Source organism: Perognathus longimembris, chromosome 2 (genome assembly GCF_023159225.1).
Source record: "Perognathus longimembris pacificus isolate PPM17 chromosome 2, ASM2315922v1, whole genome shotgun sequence".
In the NCBI taxonomy this organism is placed as follows: Eukaryota; Metazoa; Chordata; class Mammalia; order Rodentia; family Heteromyidae; genus Perognathus; species Perognathus longimembris.
This window is the reverse complement of record NC_063162.1, coordinates 103,822,200-103,847,312: the sequence shown is the minus strand read 5'-3', so window position 1 is coordinate 103,847,312 and position 25,113 is coordinate 103,822,200. Positions and strand designations below refer to the sequence as shown.

Here is a 25,113-nt window from a genome sequence, read left to right as displayed (position 1 = left end):
CATACTGCTTGCCAGAGTGGTTGAACCAGTTTACATTCCCACCAACAATGAAGAAGGGTTCCCTTTTGGCCACATCCCCTCCAACAGTTGTTATTGTTAGTTTTCTTGATATATGACATTCTTACTGGGTTGAGATGGAATCTCAATGTTGTTTTGTTTTGCATTTCTTTTATGGCCAGTGATGTAGAGCACTTTTTCATATGTCTCTTGGCCATTCTCATTTCCTCATCAGAGAAGTCTCTTTGTAAGTCTTTAGCCCACTTGATAAGGGGGCTATTGGTTCTTTGCAGTTTTGTTTTGGAGGAAGGTAATTTTTTTAGTTCTGCATATATTTTAGATATGAGGCCTTTGTCCATTGAATGGCCGGTAAAGATCTTCTCCCAGTCTGTGGGCTTTCTGTTTATCTTGCTAGTTATGTCCTTTGCCGTACAGGAGCTCTGCAGTTTGATGCAGTCCCATTTGTCCAACCTTTCTTTGATTTGTAGCATTTCTGGGTCTTTGTTAAGGAAGTTCCGTCCTGCGCCAAGGAGCCCAAGTGTTTCTCCTACTTCTTCCTTTAGTGTTTTCAGGGTGTTTGTTTTGATTTCGAGGTCTTTAATCCATTTGGAATTGATTTTGGTGCAGGGTGATATATAAGGATCTAGTTTTAGTTTGTTGCATGTGTTGAACCAGCTTTACCAGCACCATTAATTAAAGAGGCTATCTTTCTTCCAAACTATTGTTTTAGCTCCTTTATCAAAGATTAAGTAGGCGTAGTTCTGTGGGTTCATTTCTGGGTCTTCAATTCTGTTTCATTGGTCTTCAGGTCTGTTCCGGTGCCAATACCACGCTGTTTTTATTACTATAGCTTTATAATACAGCTTGAAGTTGGGTATTGTGATTCCTCCAGCACTGTTCTTTCTGCTTAGGATTGTTTTTGCTATTCTAGGTCTTTTATTGTTCCATATGAATTTCTGGATTGCTTCCTCTATTTCCTTAAAAAAATGGTGTTGGGATATTAATGGGTATAGCATTGAATTTGTAAATAGCCTTTGGCAATATTGCCGTTTTGATTATATTAATCCTCCCAATCCAGGAGCATGGGAGGTTTTTCCATTTCCTTAGTTCTGACTTAATTTCGTTTTTCAAGCTTTTAAAGTTCTCATCAAAGAGGTCTTTCACTTCTTTGGTTAAGGTTATTCCTAGGTATTTTATGTTTTTGGGAGGGTGGGGGGTTATGAGGGACAAGGTAACAAACAGTACAAGTAATGTATCCAATGCCTAACATATGAAACTGTAACCTCTCTGTACATCAGTTTGATAATAAAAATTTGAAAAAAAAAATAAATTGTTTCTGATAAACATAAAAAAGTCAAACATTGTCACTAATAAAATATTTTATACCATATACCCCAGAATATATATCTTTACTCCATAAAGCAATGTGTTCATTTCTAGACTAGTATGAAACGTACTGTGAGTATGTATACATACACTTTAAGTAAGAAATCTTAAATGAAAAAGACATAGATAAAATTATTATTAGCAAGCAGAAATTCTCTTATTTCTTCACATCATCAAATGTATCATTTGTCTGCCTTTCTGATATCTGCCCAGTCTCACCACAATCCAAACACACACCCTTTAAAGACAAAGAATTGGGTGTTTCTCTGTTCATTACTTAGTTGGAGAAAGAATAATTAGATATCCCTAATTTTTTCCCTAACATGCCAATACACTTCTTGCACTAAAGACAGATGGTATGCAAAATATAATTGTATAGTTTATAATCAAGTAAATTTAACAAAAAAAAGAACTAGCAAGACTAAAATTCCATTGTTTCAGATTCAGGACCATAACTGAAGAGATGCAAAACAACTTCTGCGATAACCAAATGACAGTTATTTACCTGGAGCAATTTAACTAAATCTTTCTGTGTGAATCTCGTTACAGAATAAATATTATTTATGGACTGGTATTGTTACACACAGTACACTCAAACCATGAGCCAGTGCCTGCATTTAAAAAGAGAAACTCAATAAACCACATCATTTACATTTCCCAGTTTGATAATAGTCCCCCCAAATGTCAGCCCTTAAGAGAAAGATTAGTTCATTATATTGCCTTAGTGAAAAAGAAAATACTCACAGACTGGTTATATGTCCTTTGGGCATGAAAATATGAAGTCAAAGAAGACTCTGTGCTATGTTTTGTTTTGAAATATATATTATAAACTATTTTAAATGCACTGGGTCAAAGTTACTAAGCTGTCTGTGCAACTATTATGCTTATAATAAGAATAAAAATTTAATTAGGAATATCCAAAATATTTTCTTTTAAAAAAGTCAGCATTCTTTAGCTGAAATATCTCAGCTGATATTTGGCTCTGAATTCTCACCTTTGAATGCTATTATCTTTAAACAAAATCTTTAGTGCAGCTCCTGGGTTGGCAGATTTTCCTCTGTGCTACCCTGAAATTTAAACTCTCTGTGACTACAGGAGGCAAATGTTTATTTAGTAACTATCAAGTATATGTACTCTTTATTTCATGTTACAGATGAGCAAGAGGAAGGTAAAAAAAATTAACAATTTTCTTTTTGTGATAAAACAATGTGTACTATCCACAATATGCCTAATTCATATTCTAAACCAGAGTAGACCCCAGGCAACACTGTGAAGTCAGCCAAATTCATCCACTGTGTCTTCCCACCTCCCTTTTCAAAGCCTTTTTTCCTCCTGGCGCCAAGTGCCTTCCTACTCTGTCCAAGTGTTTGACAAAATTCAAAGCTCTGGTTTTTGGGAGTATTTTGGGGAGGGGTGGGGAGAGCTGGCCTTATCCAAAGGCTCTCTTAAGGCCACCTTCATGTATAAGTGGGATGATTCTCCATATGGACATAAATACAGATAAAGCACCTGAATTTTTTTCTAATACAAAACTACCTGCATCCCTGTACTCTAAAGCAAATGGATCTCTTTTTTAAAATCAATGAAATAGGGAAACAGGAACTAATGTAAAAAGTCAGCCTCAAGCTGCCTACACTAAATGTTTATAGTTGAAGCATGAGAGAGCCAAAACAAACTATTAAAGTCCATGTTGGCATTTTCAGGTTTGCCAGATTCCATTGCTGTGTTGAGATAATGTAAAAGTTAGAAACCTGATCTGAAGGCTGTTTTTTAGTCATTGTTCTTAGTTTGAATTTCTGTGCCCTAAGTTATCCCCAGCATTCTATGCAAGAGAATGTGAAGCTCAAAGTTGCGAAGTAATCAGTTGCAAGTGTGGAAAAGGTGTTGAAGTGAAGGTTCAGATGGAAAGTAGTATGTTTTCAACTCTACAATTTAATGCTATTGCATTTTCCTTCTTTATTTTATTAAGGACAAATAGCCTGTTTTCATTAATATCCTATCACTTTTTATACCATTTTCAGCACTTTGAGGGAGAGGGGCAAGGCTTGGAACAAAACCTAGGGTCTTCCTCATGCTAGGCAATTGCTGTACCACTGCCAGCCAGATCCAAGCTCCCACCTACTATTCTTTCCCTTTAACTAAAATGTCTTTTAGAAGTTCCTGTAGTACGGATTGGTTATCAATGAATTCTTTCAGCTTTCATTCATCAAAACCATTTTTTTACATTATATTTTTAGGGTATTTGCACTAAACATAGACTTTTAGGCTTGCAGGATTTTTTTTTTTTTTTTGGTCAATTGTGGGCTTGAACTTAGGGTCTGGGCACTGTCCCTGAGCCCTTCACACAAGGCTAGGGCTCTGCCACTTCAATACACAGTGCCACTTCCAGTTTTCTGGTGGTTAAATGGAGATAAGAGTTTCATGGACTTTTCTGCCCAGATTAGCTTTTTTTTTATCCAAAATGTGTTTATTGGGACGGTATCCCACTCATCTTGGTTCTCGATGCTTTTAGTGCTGCTTCCTTCTGAAGGAACATCCTTGAATAAGCCTTGCTTTCCCTCCTGTAGGCTGGCAGAGGACAGTGGAGCAACCAACACACAAAACTACTGTCTGTGCAAGGCTAAAGACCGTGGTGATTTTATAGCATCCTGGGCATTTCACATCCATGAAATAGGAATTGGGGCTCTGCGCCAGGCACTTCTTCTTGTGTTTCCTCTTCTCCTCTTCAGGAGAGGGGTGGAGAAGATCTTTGCGAGAGGCATGTTCTCGGGAGGAGGTTGTCACCTCCGGAAAGTCCAGATTGGCTTTGAGCCATAATCCTCAGATCCCAGCCTCCTTAGTAGGTAGGATATCTGGTATGAGCCACTGGCACCCGGCTTTGCTGAGTAGTTTCAAAATTTTACTCATGTAATTCAAATCTCCTGGCTTCTATTATTTCTGAGAAGACATCTGTAGTCACTTTTCACTTACATACAGAGTACCATCATCCCCCACCTGTCTTTGGTTTCTTGCTGACCACAGTTGAGAATGTTTAGTTAAAATTTTTTTGTATTTGGTTTGTTTGGCATTTGCTGAGATTCTTGAATTTGTAAATTAATAATTTTAATAAAATTTGAAGAGATCAGGGCCTTTACTTCTTCAGGTATTTATATGTCTAAGTCTCAGCCTATTTTCCTTCTTAATTCCACATTTATTTATTTATATTTTTATTTTTTGCCAGTCCTGGGGCTGGAACTCACTGTCCCTGGCTTCTTTTTGCTCAAGGCTAGTACTCTGCCAACTTGAGCCACAGCACCACTTCTGGCCTTTTGTATATATGTGGTGCTGAGGAATCGAACCTAGGGCTTCATGTATATGAGGCAAGCACTCTTGCCACTAGGCCATATTCCCAGCCCCTTAATACCCCATTTATTCATAGTTTAGACAAGTTCATGTTCCCACAGACCCTTGAAGTTTTTCTTCAAACTATCCTATTTTTCTGTGGATTGGACAGTTTTACTACTCTGTTTTCATGTTCACTGATTCTTCTGACATTTCTGACATGGGCCTTTTCGCTTTACTTGTACTTCCTGGTTTCATTTCCAGTTTCATTTCATTTGATTTTCTTATTACAGTTTCAATTTCTTTCTTTCTTAAGAATCTCTGCTTTTACTTAATGCTTTTTAACATATTTTGTTTTAGTTCCTTGTATATACTTATAATAGCCGCATTATTATATTTGTCAAATCTGGTATCGATTAACTGCTTATTTCTTGACCATGGATGGGTCCCATGACTTGTTTAGTTCCATCACCATTTCTTTTTTTTTTCAAATTTTTATTATCAAACTGATGTACAGAGAGGTGACAGTTTCATACATTAGGCATTGGATACATTTCTTCTACTATTTGTTACCTTGTCCCTCATTCCCCCCTCCCTCCTCCCCCTTTCCCTTTCCCCCTCTGAGGTGTTCAGTTCACTTACACCAAACAGTTTTGCAAGTATTGCTTTTGTAGTTGTTTGTCTTTTTTTACCCTGTGTCTCTCAATTTTGGTATTCCCTTTCAATTTCCTAGTTCTAATACCAGTATAGACGGTTTCCAATATTCTCAGAGACAGTGTAGATACAACCACAGGAAAGTGATACAAGAACATCATCAATAGTAGAAGCTACAGACACACATGGGACGTTGAAAGTAGTTACAACTGTGATATAACAATCGTTTCCATAACATGGAGTTCATTTCACTTAGCATCATCTTATGTGATCATAAGGGTATAGCTAATGGGCTCTTGTGATCCTCTGCTGTGACTTGCCTAAACCTGTGCTAATTATTCCCAATAAGGGAGACCATAGAGTCCATGTTTCTTTGGGTCTGGCTCACTTCACTTAGTATAATTTTTTCCAAGTCCTTCCATTTCCTTACAAATGGGACAATGTCATTCTTTCTGATAGAGGCATAAAATTCCATTGTGTATATGTACCACATTTTCCTGATCCTTGCGTCTACTGAGGGGCATCTGGGTTGGTTCTAGATTCTAGCTATGACAAATTGCGCTGCGATGAACATTGTTGTGCTGGTGGCTTTACTGTGATTTTGTTTGTGGTTTTTTGGATACTCAAAAGTGGGCTTGCTGGGTCATAGGGGAGTTCTATATTTAGCCTTCTGAGGAATCTCCATACTGCTTGCCAGAGTGGCTGAACCAGTTTACCTTCCCACCAACAATGAAGTAGGGTTTCCTTTTGGCCACATCCCCTCCAACAATTGTTATTGTTAGTTTTCTTGATATATGACATTCTTACTGGGGTGAGATGGAATCTCAATGTTGTTTTGATTTGTATTTCTTTTATGGCCAGTGTCCATCACCATTTCTGATACAATTTAGAGAATCTGGTTTCTCTTACTTTCCTCCGTGGAGTATTATTTATTATTTTCTGCCAGGCAATTCAATTACTGGCTGATAAACTTTGTTTTATACAGTTTTTCCAAAACAGATCTCTAGACTGCCAAGCAAACTTTCTAGGACTATCCAATTTGGCAAGATTCACCACCCAAATTCAGTCATCTTACAGGATCTCTATCAGAGATTGATGATTCCAGAACATGTCCTATTCTAGGTCATGGCTTTACTCCAGGTTGCGGCTTTATTCCCAAGACATATGTAGCTGTATCTCAGCTAGTTGCCCACCTGTTTAAGGGACTAAAATGAAAGGAGAGTGGACAGGCTAAACAAAATTCTAGCAACCACTACTTTTAATTAGTGAAGTATCATTTCATCTTTGAAAAGGAGGTCAATCTGTGCATAGTATGATTTTCTCCATTGGTATATTTAAGTGTACTTCTGGACAGCAACAAGGAATTTTTAAATATTAGAGTAAGTAAAACATTAGAGCTATTTCATCCATCTTACTAATAATTAAGAGATTAAATCAATGAAATATGTTAATTTTCACATAATCACTTACTACTGACTAAATATTCCCAGCAGACTACATTTTGAAATACTAGTCACATTAAGTATAGGTTAGAACCATATTTAGTGGAGTTTGGACATATTATCATTCCAAAAAGATGTTAGTTATTAATAATAACCTAAGCAAACTTAAAATGCTTTGTTAAAATTTACTATGAAATCAATAAAAATCCATGGCTACCTATTAAATTACCATGGCAAAAGAAAATACACATAGGACTTGAGAGATTTTTTTTTCAGGCATAGTCTGGAAGTGTCCAAGACTTCAACTACTAACACTGAGAAACTTGAATCTCTCCTTCATAATTGATGAATGGAAATCACCCCAGGACCTGCTAAATAAAGCTTTCTTGGAGTAAGATGATTCTGAAGAGATTCAAAAGACTTGGGGGCATAATTCATATTTTAAATACTGCTGAAAGACAAGCCCCAAGAGTCAATGCAATATCACATAAAAGCCACTTTCAAGCAAGCAATCTTAAAGAAGCGTTCTAAAGAAAACATAACATCATGAATTCCCACAGTAACCATGACATTCTTGTTGCAAGAAGCTATTTTGTTGTTTGATTATGTACTCTTCAGAGAATATGGATTCTTGTTTTTGTCTTTCACTTTTGCTATCAGTTGGTCATTTTTGATACTCCTTTAAGATTATACAGAAAGATGGAAAAAAAGACATTTCATTAAGGGGTTCAATAACAATAAGTTATTGTTTCTTTTTTTAAACCTCCAAATATGTGTGTGCTTCATCTTCTAACATGAACGCACACACACACATCTATGACAGAGGCAAGTTCACAGAGAACACGGCTATAGAATTTCAATTTGAGGATTATAGTGTTGATAGATATGAGTACAAAGACTATAAAGTACTATTTTTCTTAATCATAACTCCTTTGTCTTCCTCAAAAATTATCAGAATCTGTAATTTTGCTTATGCTTAGATGTGTATAGAAGAAAAAATACTATTAAATGTAAGCTATTATGTAATTAAGATCTTTTCACGCTTGTGCCTTCTACTAACACTAATAATCTCTTGTATAATTATACTAAACATTGAGTAAAGCCTGATGTATGACTTATTTTATTTACACTGTATGACTATATTACCTGCTAATCTCCATCTAAACTCCCTAATAATAATACATACTCTTTACAAAACATGTCTTTTGATGCTTAATTCTATCTGGAAAAAAATAGATTCAAAATATTTTTTTAAAATCACATGATAAAATTCTTATTTTAAAAAATCTTCTTGGGGGCTGGGGATATAGCCTAGTGGCAAGAGTGCCTGCCTCGGATACACGAGGCCCTAGGTTCGATTCCCCAGCACCACATATACAGAAAACGGCCAGAAGTGGCGCTGTGGCTCAAGTGGCGGAGTGCTAGCCTTGAGCGGGAAGAAGCCAGGGACAGTGCTCAGGCCCTGAGTCCAAGGCCCAGGACTGGCCAAAAAAAAAAAAAAAATCTTCTTGGTTTAAAATAACATCATTTTACAGCTTTTAATTTTAAGAAATTCATTTATTATTTTCTAGATCTGGAAACTCTACAAGGGCACCAATGAACTGTGGGCTGTGAATCCACAGACAAATTTCTGGCTGTATTTTTCTTGATATCTCCCCAAATTCTACCTTCTAACTTCCTTCTTTCTTTTAGAAATGTTCTCTTCCCTTGCTCTGGGATCTCTCCTCCTCCCACCTCCTAAGTTTCACCCCTCTCTTATCAGGAGCATTTACAATTGTTTCTTCTACCAATCTTATAAGTCTTGGTATACTAATGGGAATGCATGATGAAATTTCCTGCTTCAAAAATGTGCAGTGGCGGGCTGGGGATATGGCCTAGTGGCAAGAGTGCTTGCCTCGTATACATGAGGCCCTGGGTTCAATTCCCCAGCACAACATATACAGAAAAAAACATGGCCAGAAGGGGCGCTGTGGCTCAAGTGGCAGAGTGCTAGCCTTGAGCAAAAAGAAGCCAGGGACAGTGCTCAGGCCCTGAGTCCAAGCCCCAGGACTGGCAAAAAGAAAAAAAAAAAATGTGCAGTGGTACACATGTATAATCCAAACATGGGACAGACTGAGAAAGGAAGATTGTGAGTTTGAGGCCTTTGGACTACATAATGAGAGCCCATCTCAGAAAAAGGAAATAAAAGAGCAAGAAAAGGTTAGCTCTAACCAGTATGTCAAAATTATGAAATCATTTACCCAGGATAGGAGTGGGATATTTAAACACTAGAGTTCAGTAAAGAGATAAATAACATTTTGTTTCCCGTCTTCAAGGAAAGCAGATATTTGAAATCTCTTTTTAAAATCTGACAAAAGCAAAAAGTAAAAGATAAAAATATCTGACCATGTTCTTCTTCAACTGAATCTATGCTTCTGACTAGATATCAAGGCTTATTTTCTATTATTTATCCTTCTAAGCAGGTAGGTGGTCAGAGTTTGCCTATGACTCTGATCAATTTTCAAACATTTATACTTAGGTTCAAGTCAAAACTCAAGTTTTACTAACAAAGTGAACCTCAGGCTGAGACCTTGCTCATTACAACAAAAGATAATGAGCATGACTAAGTTGTTTTGAATTTCAAGCCTTCTATAAAATATCCTCATCAGTCATATCCTTTTCAGATGGAATAAGGTGGTTCTTAAGGTCAAGAGGCTGAGCACAGCAGTTAGAGAGATGCAGGCTCTGGCATCAACTAACTGAATGTAGGATTTGGACGGTCACTCTCACACTACTAGCTTTAATTTCCATAAAAGATTATATCATTTTCAAAACATGTTTAAAAATGAGAGAGGGAATAAACACAAAATGTTTACAAATAAGTAATTATACAAATAAGTACTAACTGCCTTTAATGATAATATGATTTGTCCCTCTTATGCTTTACATAATTAGACAGAGACAACTAGAGTTTCCAGGAATGGGAAGAACATTACTTTGGTCTCTATGTTCTTACATGCAGTAAGATTGCCTACACAGTGTGGAGAATCCAAGGCAGCTTTTATCCCCCTGGAATGATGGTGCACCATATGCAGTCTCCTAATGCCAAATCATTGCATTCAAAGAGAAGAGGATGACCTGCCAAAACACCAACAACTCTGCTTCCCAAAACACATGAATTTCTCTGACAGGTGTCTCCCTCCACACCACTGACCAGGCCGGCAGTAGCTTGAACAGATGGCCCAACTGGCAGCATATGCATTTTCATCATTCTGCAGATTCTCACAGGTGCTGGGAAGGGGTGGGATAAATCAGTGTTTTCTAATGTTTTGATAACCTTGAATACTGTCTTTCCCATGGGCCAATTTTATTTTGGACATATTTTTTAATGCTTACTATTTGACAACTGAAGACACTGGTAGGAAAAATGAAACTACTTTTCAAAACACTTTTCTGCCACACATATAATCATACAGCTGGCTCTATCCCAACCATCATTAATTTCCTTTCCCTGGAGCCATTTTTCTCACCTCCAAACCACTGCGATAATTATCAAAATATCACAAAAACTGCTTGTAATCATTTTCCTCAGGTGGGATTTGATACCATAGTGTTTAAATAAGACATTCTCCTTTGTCAGAAAAAAAGAAAAGAAAACATATATATATATATATATATATATATATATATATATATATATATATATATACTTCTTCCTATCAGTAGTTAAAGCTGAGCCCACAATTTCTTCCTCCGTGTTACTTTGAGACTACAAACAGATGGCTGACTTAAGAATCAGGTGATTTTAACATCTTCCCTCACAAGCAGAGGTGACATAGCACATCTAAGTAGAAAAACTTACACATTCTAGGTGTAATTGATAAGTCACTTTTATTTAGACTTGGAGGACTTAAAACACAGAACAGAATTTTATACATGCAAAATAATTCACATATTTTACATCCATTTTTTAGATAGCTTTTGTTTTTAGGTCAATTATGGTGTATGTCATAAAATCTTAACCACTATAGAGCTACTATTTGAAATTAAGAAAACCAAGATACCAATAATTACAAACTAAATAGACTCAATGTTCATTTCATTGTTCAATCCTTCAGCAGCAGCATCAATAGCCTTTATGGACAAAAGGCTAAAGTTAAGAGCATGAGCTCTGGTTAATGTGGACCTAGGTTCACATGTCTACTCCTTCCCACTGTGTGTGACCTGAAACAAGGTGATTAATTCTGCATATCCATAGTTTTATCTAGGAACCTCATGTATACTCAACAAAGATATTTTGTTCTTTTTCAGTGATTCTTTTATTTTTAATGAGACAGAAACTATACAGTATTTATGGGGTAGTATGACAATTTAGTACAAATATACAATATGTAATGATCAAACTGGCATACTTATCACCTCAGACATTTATTATTCCTTTATGTTGGGAATATCTAAAACATTCTCTGTTAGCTATTTTGAAATTCTCAACTTATCACATGACCTAAAAGTATGACAAAGCCTCTCACCTTTTAAACAAATGAATCACTTTCCTCATCCATCTTTCTCTAGCTATTCTTTCCTTTCCCCCACTTCCATTAACTTACTTTAAGTACTCAATCCATTGTAATCTGGTTTCTGCATCTATGAAAGCCAGTCTTAACAAAGCTACTAACCCACACTGCTAAGCCTAAACACCTCTGGTCTCTCGTCTTTATTCATCTCACTAGACCATTTGACCCTCTTAGTCATGTGGTCTTTAAAACTCTACAATTACTGTGATAGCTCCATATCTTGGATTGGTTCCTATTTTATTATGCCTGTTCTTTCTCATTTCCCATAAACTCTGCACCTCAACATCCTTAGCTGTCTGCATCTCTAAAGCTCTTTCTGGTTCAACAAACATGACCCTTTGTGACCTGATCCCCTGCTTGTTTCTGCATCATCAGTTCCTTTAATTAATCACAAACTTCTAATTCTGTCCCTCTTCTTCCTACCCCTCAATGCCACTGACCTACTTGGAGTTCTTGGGATGCCTCATGTATATCCTGTTTCTCGACCTTCCATGTAACACTCCTTTTTCTACATTCTTTCGCTCCTCTCATTTGTCATGTGTTTTTGTCCTTCAGATCAAGCATCATCTGTCCCTCCAGCCATTCCAGTAGATGCTTCACATAAAGACATCCCTGCCCATTAGCCCTGCCCAAGTTACAGAATCATGAGTAAAGAAATGATTGGGTGTTTTTTTTTTTTATTGTTGTTGTGGCTGCTGTTGTTTTTCTGTTGTTCTTTTTGTGGCTTGTGGTACTGGGACCTGAAGGCCTCCAGTGGTTCCCTAGAGTGCCCTCTACCATTTGAGCTATGTCTTCAATAGCCTTTCTCTTTTTGCTCTTTGTTTTTGAAGTAGTTCTCACTAAATTTTCCTGGGCTGGCCTCAAGTTTGTAAACCTCCTGTCCCCACCTCAGCAGTATCAAAGATTACAAGCATGTACCACCACCTTCAGCTTGGTTATTGTTTTAAGCAACCAAGTTTACAGCAGTTTGTCAGGCAGCAGTAGATATGCAAAACATGATCCCACCCACCAGATTTTAAACTCCACAAAGGTAGAATTATGTTCCACTGAATGCTGTATTCAAATCAACATATTACCTTGATTCATGAATCTCCCATGAATGAATGATTTAACCAATCAAACAGCTAGTCCATCCATCATATCTCTAAACTTAATCCCCCCCCCACAAAAACAGTGGTCTTTTTGTTTTGGTTTTTGCCCCTGAACCAAGTAATAGGGGAGTTCTGTGCCTTGGATGTGGAAAAGGGAAAGAGAACAAAAAGAACTACATAAATTCATGTCCATGGAAGTGTCTTCTAAAGTAAACTTATAGCTCTGGTTTGCTTTCACTACCTACAGTCTCATCTTTTCTCCTCACTACATATTGCCTTTAAAGTACTGCTGCCCCTCTGTTACCTCAAATTGAAACCCCCAGTAATCACACTCTTTTGATCATTCTGGTTATATTAGTATTATTGCTCATTCTCTAAATCTCAATTATCCTTGGCTCCTCCCTCAATCTCCTCTTCAATTTATACAGTGTTTAGTTCCCACTAATTTGGACCGGTAATTTTTACTTTTTATATTTGCCTCTTGCTCTAAGATCCTCCTGCCTCTATCTTAATTGTCCCATTTTTTAATTTTTCTATTGTAATAGCTTTCTAAATATCTTAAAATGTTTAAAGGGTCTACAATTAAAATGCTGCACTGACAGGGCTGGGTATGTGGTTTAGTGGTAGAGTGCTTGCCTAGCATGCACGAAGCCCTGGGTTCGATTCCTTAGCACCACAAAAACAAAACAAGCCAGAAGTAGCACTGTGGCTCAAGAGGTAGAGTGCTAGCCTTGAGCAAAAAGAAGCCAGGGACAGTGTTTGGGCCCTCAGTCTAAACCCCAGGACAAGCAAAAAATAAAATAAGATAAAAATGCCACACTGACAGAGTATAGTTGCATTTCTAAGCCATAGTGTTTCCAACCCAAAGTCCTTTTAAAAATTAAACATTGAATGTCATGCTAATTAAGTCTTTAAAAATGACAAAAATGCTAATTATTACAATGCCCATTGTTTGCTTCCAAAAATTATATTATTTATAAGGATGAAAGTAAATACATCTTTAAAATGAATTTATGAAGTGACTAAATATTAGAGCCTAATCTTTAATGAGTTTTATTCATGAGAAGTGCCAAAAAAATAGGTGGGAGATGAAGCCTGCAATAAGGAAGCAATTTAAACTTGTTTTTGTTACTCTCAAAACCAAAATGAAATAAATGGCAAATCAGGTTGGGAATCCATTCTTTGCTGTACACATGTCCCACCCTTGTTGATAAGCTAGGAAATGCATTATCCATATCAAGAGAAAATGTCCACGCAGTTTAGGCCTGATAAGGTTATTTTTTAATGCATTGAATTCTTTAAAGAATATCCAGCTGCAAGACATTTTTCATCATTGGAAGTTAGGAAAAGGGATTTATCCATATGTGAAAATCTATCAAAGCAATTCATGATTTGTACTAATGGAAGCTAACCCCAATTAGCCTTTTTCAATCAAGGGATTATCTTTCATGTACAAATTAATGCACATCTTGATTTTATGCTATGCTTAATTATTTGTTTTGTGGGAACATGAAAGTCATTTTGATATTCAGAACAGAAAAAAAGTAATTCTAATTGAGCAAAACCCACAATGTTACAATCTTATCTGTGAGACAGCTATGAGATAAGAGTAGCTGGTTTGTAGACTATGATAACAATTAAGGTCACCTAAATATATCAATCCCTAATGAAATGTTATATTTTTCAGTAAAGGCATATACCACTGATAATTCCTTACTCATAATGTACCTGTCTTTTCTCTAGGTGCTATGAGGCTTAAACTTTTACTTCAGCCAGCCTTGAACTAATTTGCTGACAATATGATAGAACTATAACACAGACAAGGAGTAATTAAGAGCAAGAACTAATAAACTGATGTAGCAGATGTCATACAGACTCTAAAAACAATGGAAAGCACAGCAAAAGGAAGAAGACAGGTGATTTTCTCCCTCTTTATCCAGTTTGCTACTGACCTTTTTATCAATTAATAGAAAAGATAGTAAGTTTTATAAGAAATGTACTCCCTGCCTTACATATGAAACTGTAACCCAACTGCACATCACATTGACAATAAATAAATCATTTTTTAAAAAAAGAACAGATAGTTCAAAATCTCTGTTTATCTAAGTCAATTCTGGCAATCTAATTACCAAAGCAAAGCTTGCCCACCTGGACCTTCAAGTAACTACTAAAGAGTTAAGATAGAAGTTAAGGAATTCAAAACCCACTTCATCTTCTAAATTCAATCTTGGATACTCCACACAATCTCACAGTTTAAATCAATCTTGCTATTGACTGATTAACAGTTACAGAGAAGTGACAGTTTGTTGAATATCCTTTAACAGGTTGCAGGCAAATCCAGGTTAACAGAAGCAAGTTTCCTAGACATTGCTGTTCTATGGTTTGAATATGGTTTGTCACCACAAAAACTCAGGGTGAGTTGAGAAGGGATTAGGTCATTGAGAGGTCAGTAAGAACTCATTAGTTCTCACTGAACTAGATTGGTTATTGTGGGAGAGAGTTATTATAAAACAAGCCTGGTGTGTTCTTTTTCCTCTTTCCTCTTTCTCTGTCTCTTACCTCTCCTTACCTATCTCCACTTCCCTTCCTCTCTCACTTCTCTGTACCTATTAGCGCTTTCACTTTCTATGAGTTAAAACAGCATGAGGTGCTCACCAGATACCAGTACCTGACCTAACACTTCCTAGCCTCCAGAACTATGACCTAAATAAACCTCTTTATCAACTACCCAGTTTCCAAAATTCTGTTATAAAAATGGAAAACAAAGTAGACAACTTAGGCAACTTGAAATTGTTTCAAATGGAGGTGTCTGCTCCTGGTACAATGCATAAGACCAAACCAGGAAAGATGTAGGAAAGAAGAAAGTGAGTATGGATGGAAGAACACTAATTCAAATATCTTAAAAAAAAAAAAAGAGGTTTGGGATTCAAGGTTGAGTAGTTTATGGCAGGTAAATAAACAAGGGTACTTGTAAATATTAGTATTAGTTTAGAAGATTTGTTGATGCTACCCACCTCCGTGCTCACTTTTCAGTCTCAATTGATAATGGTTGTTTTCCTCTTCCTAGTATAAAAGAAGTGGAGCAGAGAAAAGTCCTGCTTGAAGTATATAGGGGGAGGGCATACAGCACTTTCTATATTTGCAATTTCTGTTGTGGTTAGCTCCAAACAACCCTTAAACCAAAGTGGCATCTTTGGGGATTGTAGACTTCTGACCTTATTGACTGTCACTACTGTTTCCGTAGAGCAAGTAAATTTGGTTTCTACATTAAAAAAAAAAAATTAAAAAATCCAGCAACTGAAAGGAAAATCATATCAGCATATTAAATGCACTGGGTCTTCTATGTAACAACAACTGAAAAGAGAAATGAATGGAGGGTGTAACATGATTACCCTTTGTGGTCTACACTGGCTGTGGCAAAGTGAATGGGCAAAAAGGATGGAGAACTAAGAATTGTATATTGAATGAGTAAGAGGTTTCTGTGGTCAGACATAAGATCAACATAGTCTAGACAAGAGGAACATTCAAGTAATGTCACATGAAGGAAGATACTTTATGCTTGCTCTAATTAAAGTGGGGTTTTTTTGTATATATACATGGGTGTCACTGGTAGGAAAGAAGATGGTTGGCTGGACTCCTGAAGAAGCACTATAATTCTGGAAGTTCTTCTAGTTCCTTACCTTTGACATTTCAGAAGAGTTCTGGGAAGAATACATGGTAACCTCTCATTACACATAGACATAAAAATGGCAAAAGGAGTGACCTCAGGGAGATGTAGGGAAACTCTGAAGGTATGGATCTACTACTAATGCCAGAAATCAGTGGAAAACTAAATTAGGCTCAGACAACCAGGATTTTCAAGCCCCTGTCCTGACTCACAAGGATTCTTGATTACTTCCAGCTATCAGAAGATATCGTAAGAGCTCTAAGCTCTTGTTGCCTGTGGTTTGTCCCCAAATCATACAAACCTTTAAGTAAAACCCATGGCTCTCCCTAACTGACATCTGCATGTAATTCTCCTGTACCGTCTCCCTTAATATATACATGAGAAGTCAGAATCAAGTGAGAATGTATGGAAGAGAAGGTAGAAAGGCATAGAAAGAAATCCCTCAGAAGTACTGTTGCTCTCCACCTCACCAGGGATCGTTGCTAACCTCTTTCCAGAGAAGGAGTTTAGATGAAGTAACTAAAAAATGATCATCTACCTCATACTACAGATGGGTGCCCATTCAAAAATTTAATAATTAGAAAATATTTCAAACCAAAGAAAAACCCCCAAAGCTAGAGCAGAAACTCCTTTAGTATTTATATTCTCTCAATGTTAGCATATGTATTAGAGTACTCACCATTGCTTAATCCCTTGTAACTACTTAACATGTTTTCAACAACCATTTACTTACTATCTTCCTAAGAAGATGTCCTCAATGTGTCATAAAGAAGATGGCCCTGTAGAGCTACAATACCAGCCTATTCTTTGCCTGTGCAGCACCATCCCCTGTGGGTGGGTGAAGTCCCATGACCCCAGCTTGGTAATCCATAGGCCATTCATTCAGGCACACACAGTCCTGTACTGAGAGCACAAGGCCTAGAAAGAGCAATAGGAGCCTGATTTCAACTGTCCTCATCAGGAGGCTGTGCTTGAAGCACACTCAGCACATTTCACCTCGAAGCTCTGCTCCAAGTTTCAACATCTCTGCGTGGCTACTACTGACCACCCTTATCCTAGTTCAAGGGTTTCTCAGATCCTGGGAGTGTCCTGAAATTCCCACTTGGCCTGCTGGCCATAAATCTCCAAGCCATGACCTCACCATGCCAAGGACCTATGTGTGACAGTGCTTCGGTCTGACCCCTGGTTATCTGGCTCTGTTTCTGACAAGAGAGAAAATACAGAATTGAAATAGCCAATTATACAAACTTCTACTTATCGAGGATGATAATGTCAGGACAGACAGCTTACACTATCTCTCTTCTAGTCACTATATCCTAGATTGCATTAGAAGATGAAAATTATACTCCACATTATGAAAGCAGAACATTCTTATTCTTCTGATCTCTGGCCATTAGCAGCTGATCAGCTTTTGAGATGCTGAGGAATGTTAGCACTGAAGACTAGAGGTCCAGAACAACACTTCTCTCTTGAGAATGCTACCATGAAGTTAAAATGCACAACTATAGAAACTGTGAGAAGCCATATAAAATAGCATATGTCTAAGAGCAAAGAGGGAGAAAGGGGGCAAAGGGGAGGGAAAGAAAAGAAACAAAAACTAAAAATAAGGTAGCATTTTCAAGATTACTATTAAACAGGTAGATTTTCTGCAGTTATCCGCACAAAGTCCCAGATGCATTCTTTTCAGAGAGAAATGAGACACTATGAGAAGTACCAACCATGAAACCCTTTATCCAAATGCCTGACCTAGAAATATTTTCCCAACCTCCTGCAAGCATGGTAGCAGCACAGAGTTTGTGCCAACTAAAAACATGACCTTTCCAATACTGATTTAGTTGGCTCTTTTCATATGAACTCTGAATTCTGGCCAAAGAATTACCTCTAATTTAATTCCTGTATTCTAGTCCAGTGATTTTTTTTTTACACTAACACATTTCTCTTTCATGTTCCCTTGATTTCACTGCCATCTTTCCTGTGGCTTTTACAACCTACTGGTCATGACTCGAGTTTCTCTCTCACATTATTCATTGATATTAAACATGGGTGCTACAGTAAACCATGTCTAGAGTCTTTGGGGACACCCAAACATGTTTTGAAAGGTTTTTCTATTCCAGACAAGGTGACAGATACCTCACTCAGGAGGACTGAGAGTTTGACAACTTGGAGATAGCAAGATTGTCTCAAAGAAAAAGGTTTGTGTGTTTTTTTCTTTCCAGTTAAGCAAAGTCATCATTTCTTCTCACTGTATCTCTGGCACAATCATTCTACCAAATGGAGAACATTATCCCTGGGAGTCTTAACATGGGGCTTATCATGGGGACAAACAAGGCACCTCTGGTGTTTGAACAGTCAAGCTCCCCATATAGAGAATCAAGCAATACAGAACATGATATGACCCTAGGGTCCTGTTCTTTCTCTGGACCACAGAGTGGGTAATAGCAATTGCATGTAGAATTCTGTCCAAGTCTATTTGCCAGAGAAGGAATTAATGACTGGTGTCTAACTGGATCATGCTTCATTTGTCTCTGAAGAGTCCTCTTCAGCCATTCTGCCTAGCCTGAATGAGAAAACTGCTTTATTTTATAAAACAAATTTAGTTTAGACACTTTAAAGCTTGTGTTAGGTTGTAGTGGATGTAACTTATAAGCACATCACACAACTGTGATTGTTAGAACAGTTTCCCTCATCTTACTGTGCTGTCTAGGCAATGAATGTTGCTGGTGAGGCAGGAGAACCCATCTCAAATGGGTAGCAAAGGACATTACACCAGGATTACTATTTTTCTGCCTAGTGTGATCATTCTAATGGCTATGAAATAACCCCCTTTCTCTCCATGTTCCAGGGAGCACCCCCTACTTCATGCTTTCTCAGTGACCATACTCCTGAGAGACATGGGTCTCATGCTAAACATCTCCCAGGGACTGGTCTCATGCTAAAATCCTTGAAAGGGATATCAACAGACCCATTTCTGAGATAATCCTTTTCCTATAAAAAGCTGCATTAGTACATGTCTCAATTATTCATCAGGTATTTTAGGATTTGAATTCTTAAGATTATAGATTAAGTTACTTAAAATATGATTTTGGTTAAATAAATCTTGAAGGACAGCTCTTTAAGAATATGACTCATATAGTTCATACAATCTGGGTAGTGTTTAGTTGAAAATGAAAATTAGTAGGTATTCTCTACCTTTTCCAGTAAAGACTCTTACTATCTTTCTGAAACTAGGATTTCTTAAGGAATCCCTGTATGCTTGTAGGAAATAACATATTTCAGAATATGCCTATAGTCAATCATTAATCAACTTAGTACATTTAAATATATACCCAGAAAATGGATGGCTTAGCCAAAGGCATATTTAGCTCTGAGCCTTGGGTAGGAATTTCAAAAGAAGTGAGACAGAGTTGGGAAGAGGTTACTCTTACTGATCGTGGAGAAAAGGTCTTATAAAGGGAACCCAAATTCATGAAACATGTTGAATAGGGAGAAGAGAATGAAACTAAACTCTCCCCTTTCTGCTCCCCAAAGCTGTATGCCAACGTGACTCCTTGTGGGGATGCAATACAAGGAAGTCAACACTCAGCTGAGGAGAGCCTCGGGATTCCTTGTAGGGCTCCGAAATGTGTGTATCCAGGTGGTGGTGGCTTTTCCCTTTTCATGCCCATTTCCAACTCTAATAGCTATCTTTTGCAGGACAACTTTCACAAAGAAATAAAGTTCTTAATCTTTCCTACATGGGTGCAATTATTTGAAATATCAACACTGATAAGCTTCTCACTAATTCTGGAAATGTGCATCATTCCAATTGGCATATTAGCCAAATAACAAGTGAATGTAGGCTCTTGTTTGCTCTCTGAGGAGGCTAGCTATTCACTGAAACTCCAAAATAAGTCTTAAGTCCAAATTGAACATACATGCACATACACATGAGCAACCACACAATGTTAGAGAGGGCTTTCAATATCACGGTACAGAACAGTTGGTCGTTACTTCACAATAAACAGCACAAAAATACACATTCACATAAGCAGAAAAGTTCAGAAAACAATACTTATCTCTGTCATGACACATAGCACGCAGCCCCAAAGGCCAAGAATCAGTAAGACACAGGAATGTATAATGAATCAGTAAATTGGTAAAGTAACTCCAGTGATCAGAAGAGCAAACCAACAACATGAAATCATACAGTCAAATAGCACGATTTTCCTTCCTTCATTTTTTAAAGAAACTATTCTTAGGTATAATGAGAACTGAATGTAAAGGAATATATTATAAGTTATTTGAACCCTTGCTTTGATAACTCTTCCAGGATTTGCAGTATGTTAAATGCATGTGTAAAATGATTAATCAAATGTGCCTGCTACAGAGCAAGCAATAGACAAAATGAGCATATAATTTATCATGTAATCTTCAAGTATGAAAAGGTCCATTTTAATAATTACACTTGTATCATAGACTTCAATTGGGACTACTTGAAGTGACCTGGGTGGGATATATGGTTGTTCTTTTGGTTAAAATAAATTTTGATTTGGCAAAGGGGTAGAGTGGATAAGGGAGAGAGATGGAGAGGGTAAGGAACATTAGATACATATACAGACATGTCAAAATGAATCGCCTTTGCATAACCTATTAATGCAATAAAATACGGCTTAAAAGTTGTTGCAAAGTTTTCCTTGTGCATTTTCATTTGTTTCAAAAGAAACTAGCAAACATATTCATTTCCAGCACAATTCATGCCACCATAGTTTTACCAAATATTCTGTCACTTTTTGAATTAGCAAATAGGAAAGTTCAATTTAGTATTTTAATATTTACAAGGTTTTTAAACTCTAAAAGATTTATCTATAGTATATTTTTCTTTGTAGTAAAAAGTTTTCATAGCACATTTTTTAAAAAGTACATGTTCCTAAATAACTACCTGAAGATTTGTTTTTTGCTTCAATGACTAAAAGACTCCCTAAACAAATGCAATTTTAGAACATGTAAACATTTAGATAATGCATATTATATATATTATATATGTACATATATATATACAAACACACACACATAGATATATATAGTTTCCCAGTTAGCAGGTTTGCTAAATGTATTGTGAGGTGGAGAGTATGTGCCCATAAATTTATGTTTTTTTCCTTTCTTTCTATTATTTTTAAAATTATATTTTTATTATCTTTAAGTAGTTGTACAAAGGGGTTACCACGCCACAAATCAGTTTGTAAGGGCAATGCATCTTGATCAATTTTACTGCTTTCCTCATTCTCTCCATCTCTCCCAACTCCACCCCTCTCCTCAACTTTCCTAGTTTCATAGGATATGCATTGAATATTATTGTATTCTCCCTGCTTCCTTAATTAGTTATTTGTGTGTTTTCAAATATTCTGAAGAATAATGTAGTGTTAACTCCTGTGTTAACAGAAAGGAAAAAAATTGGCAGTTAAGTTTCTATTTTCTTCTTGTGAATTTCCCACTACTCATTTGATACATTCAAGCCCTAATCCTAATAAACAGGAAAATACAAAGGAAGTGAGGGTCAATTTCACTAGAAAAGTTTAAGACCAAGAAAGCCCATGCAATTACAAGGATCAATTGAAAAGAAAATTAATGAGGCCTTGTAAGCAACAGAGTACCACCCCACAGTTGGTGTTTTTGAGGCACAGAGCAAAGCAATGCTATTTATTTCTTTAATATAATAACCAAGATCCTTAAGCATTGGAATGCTGATCCAAAGTTTTTCAGGCTAACCCCACTGCCCTTTGCTCTTTTTTTAACAGTGTCATCTTACATGGTGTATATATTTGTGTCTACTTGACAGAGGAACTTTATCTTTAAACTTTCCTGACCAACATCAACTTGGCACCAGTTCATTAGTTAATTAACTGTTAACAGATTCTTCTAGATATGACTGAAACATGGATATTTTATCTTCTTGTTAATTAGTAATTATGCACTGGCAAGAAAAACAATGTTTCTTTCCAATTATTCCCGAACTCAGTGATGATTTAAACTTGGCTAATTAGCATTGGAGGGCTTACATCTTCTGGGCAAATTGTGTTTGATAATTCTTATTAAAATATACATGGCAGTTGTTGACTTGTAATGGAGAAAAAATTGGTAGTTCAAAGGGTATTAGATACAGCACAAGGCAAATGGGGGCCCATTAAAACTTCCCCAACTGCTCTAATGAGGATGCCGAGGGTCATGTCTGCCTAGTTTACCATCTGTTTGGTCTCTGGCATGTGGTTCCAGTGTGAAAGGAGTCTCCCAAAGCCCATTTGGCTCATCACAGAGTAATTCAGGAGTCTGAAGCAATAGCAGTAGTTTATAACATGCCACGTTCCAGTTAAAAGCTTATGCATGTGAAATGAAAAAACTTGTAAGTATGAAAATAATACCACATCCTGAAAAGGACATTTTTTTTTTTTTTTTTTTGCCAGTCCTGGGCCTTGGACTCAGGGCCTGAGCACTGTCCCTGGCTTCTTCCCGCTCAAGGCTAGCACTCTGCCACTTGAGCCACAGCGCCGCTTCTGGCCGTTTTTTCTGTATATGTGGTGCTGGGGAATCGAACCTAGGGTCTCGCGTATCCGAGGCAGGCACTCTTGCCGCTAGGCTATATCCCCAGCCCCAAGGACATATTTTTTAATAGAGCAATTATGTATGTGTTTTTAGCGATTGCTGTTAGTTTACACAAGCAAGAACTGTTCAAAGAAAACCTGCAAACACATTCTACATGAAGAATAATGTCTGTTTTCCACTCACCTAGACACTGGGAGGATTGAAAATTAACTACTTTCCAACAGTTATGCCCACTTGGGCCACATATCAAAATATAAATGATTTGCACTAATAGGCAATGGTTTCCTGGAAAAGATGAAGCCAGCAACAACATTAAAGAAAAGAAATAATAAATTAGAATTAATAAACAATTAAAATTCTATTCATCATAAGATATTGTTGAGAGGTAAATGGATAGTCTGTAAATGGCAGATATATTGGCATGTCTCTGATGAAGGACTGGTAGCCAGGATAGATTAAAACAACTATAACTCAACAAGAAAAAAAATCTGAAATTTTCAAAACAGAGATACGATAATCTTACTTACAAAAATGATCCAAAAAAAGCACATGAAAAAAGTGTTTAGTGGGCTGGGGATATAGCCTAGTGGCAAGAGTGCCTGCCTCGGATACACGAGGCCCTAGGTTCGATTCCCCAGCACCACATATACAGAAAACGGCCAGAAGCGGCGCTGTGGCTCAAATGTCAGAGTGCTAGCCTTGAGCGGGAAGAAGCCAGGGACAGTGCTCAGGCCCTGAGTCCAAGGCCCACGACTGGCCAAAAAAAAAAAAAAAGTGTTTAGTACCTTTAGTGATATGGAAAATTTAAATTAAAACTACAATGAGATACTACCACACACCCACCAAAAATGGCTAAAAGTAAAAACATTGACAATAACAGTGGAGAATGATAGCAATTCTAATACGGTCATAATGTTGACAGTGAAAACGATAAGGTGAGTATTTGGGGAAAATGCGGTCTCTTATTTCTAAAAATGTTGCTATTAAAGATGTATCCAATAAAAACAAATATATATGTATATTTATAAAATGTTTTCTTGGGGGCTGGGAATATGGCCTAGTGGCAAGAGAGCTTGCCTTGTATACCTGAGGCCCTGGGTTAGATTCCTCAGCACCACATATATAGAAAAGGTAAGAAGTGGCACTGTGGCTCAAGTGGCAGAGTGCTAGCCTTGAGAAAAAAAAAAAAAGCCAGGGACAGTGCTCAAGTCCTGAGTTCAAGCTCCAGGACTGGGAAAAAAAAGTTTTCCTTAAGAATCTTTATAATATTCATCTAGATGTATAATCTCAGAACTCTAATATTAGGGGCTGGGAATATGGCCTAGTGGCAAGAGAACTCTAATATTAGGAAATCAAAGGAATAATACATAGCAACAAAAAGGAAGGAAGTAATACTTCGTGCAACAGAGATAAATCTCAAAATATATGGCTAGCTGTAGAATCATACAGAAAAAGAGCTTACTGGGTAAATGCATCAATATGAAGCTCTAGAACACGTAAAGCTAATCTACAATGAAATAAAATCAAAGCAGCATTTATTTGGGGAAAATGAGGTAAGAGTAATGAAGGACAGACATATGGGGACTTTAGGTAACCATGGCAATACTATATATTTTAAGAAAAGTCTGGGTTCTCCAGGTGTGTACATTTACTGAATCTCCTTTCATATATTTTTAAAATTTATTCATACCACTGTATATAAACTCCTCCTTAAAAAGTGTGTGTATATTGTAAAAGTCCTTCAACTTTTTTTGCAGTCACAACATTTCAAAGTAAATTGTTAAAAAAAATGTACATTGGCATTACTTCCATCAATTCTCAAAACCTAGGATTGCTTTTAAAATCAACACCAATATATCAGGTGCACACCCACACAAAACCTGAGAGGAAAATTGTGACAGTCTGTTTCTTTCACCAATTCATTTGGGCACATCCATCCTTGCATGTGGAAAAGTGGAACCCTCAGATCTCACATTCCATCTCTGTGTTTCTGTGCTTCTGGTCCTGTGCTTGTCCAATAGGTTCTTATGTGGTTGTGGGGCCCTAAGCCTATCCAGCCTACTGACACTATCACCATCCTAATAGAACACATTCAATGCTACATAAACTGAAGAAAAATGCACATTCCTAAGAAAGAATTGTTTATATACAAACTACTTTGAATATTATAGAAACAGCTGATAAAAAGAAGCTTAAGAAACACTCTAAAATTTTAGTGGAAAGGAATTTTTTAATTGTTAAACAAAACCCATAAATATCAATAAATTGGGCACTGGTGGCTGATATAATCCTAGCTACTCAGGAAGCCAAGATCTGAGGATCACAGTTCAAAGTCAGTCCAAACAGGAAATTCCATGATATTCTTATCTCAGATTAACAAAAAACCAGAAATGGTGCCTGTGGCTCAAGTAGTTAAGTGCTAAACT

General features: G+C 36.9%; 2 protein-coding genes across 2 annotated transcripts in view; both read right to left on the bottom strand.

The window, feature by feature from the left end:
- The window catches only part of Reln (reelin), a 435,472-nt gene that overhangs the window by 339,533 nt on the left and 70,826 nt on the right, over positions 1-25,113 (bottom strand). The window lies entirely within an intron of this gene.
- LOC125346915 (40S ribosomal protein S27-like) lies at positions 3,854-21,401 on the bottom strand. Its single transcript, XM_048339843.1, has 2 exons — positions 21,396-21,401; positions 3,854-4,106 (listed from the first exon to the last, which is right to left on the bottom strand). The coding sequence occupies exon 2, from the start codon at positions 4,048-4,050 to the stop codon at positions 3,892-3,894; it is 159 nt and encodes a 52-aa protein (XP_048195800.1). The 5' UTR covers positions 4,051-4,106; positions 21,396-21,401; the 3' UTR covers positions 3,854-3,891.

Bases quoted from the DNA above. Each gene is read 5' to 3' on its own strand.
- LOC125346915 (XM_048339843.1), bottom strand. From the start codon at position 4,050: ATGGATGTGAAATGCCCAGGATGCTATAAAATCACCACGGTCTTTAGC.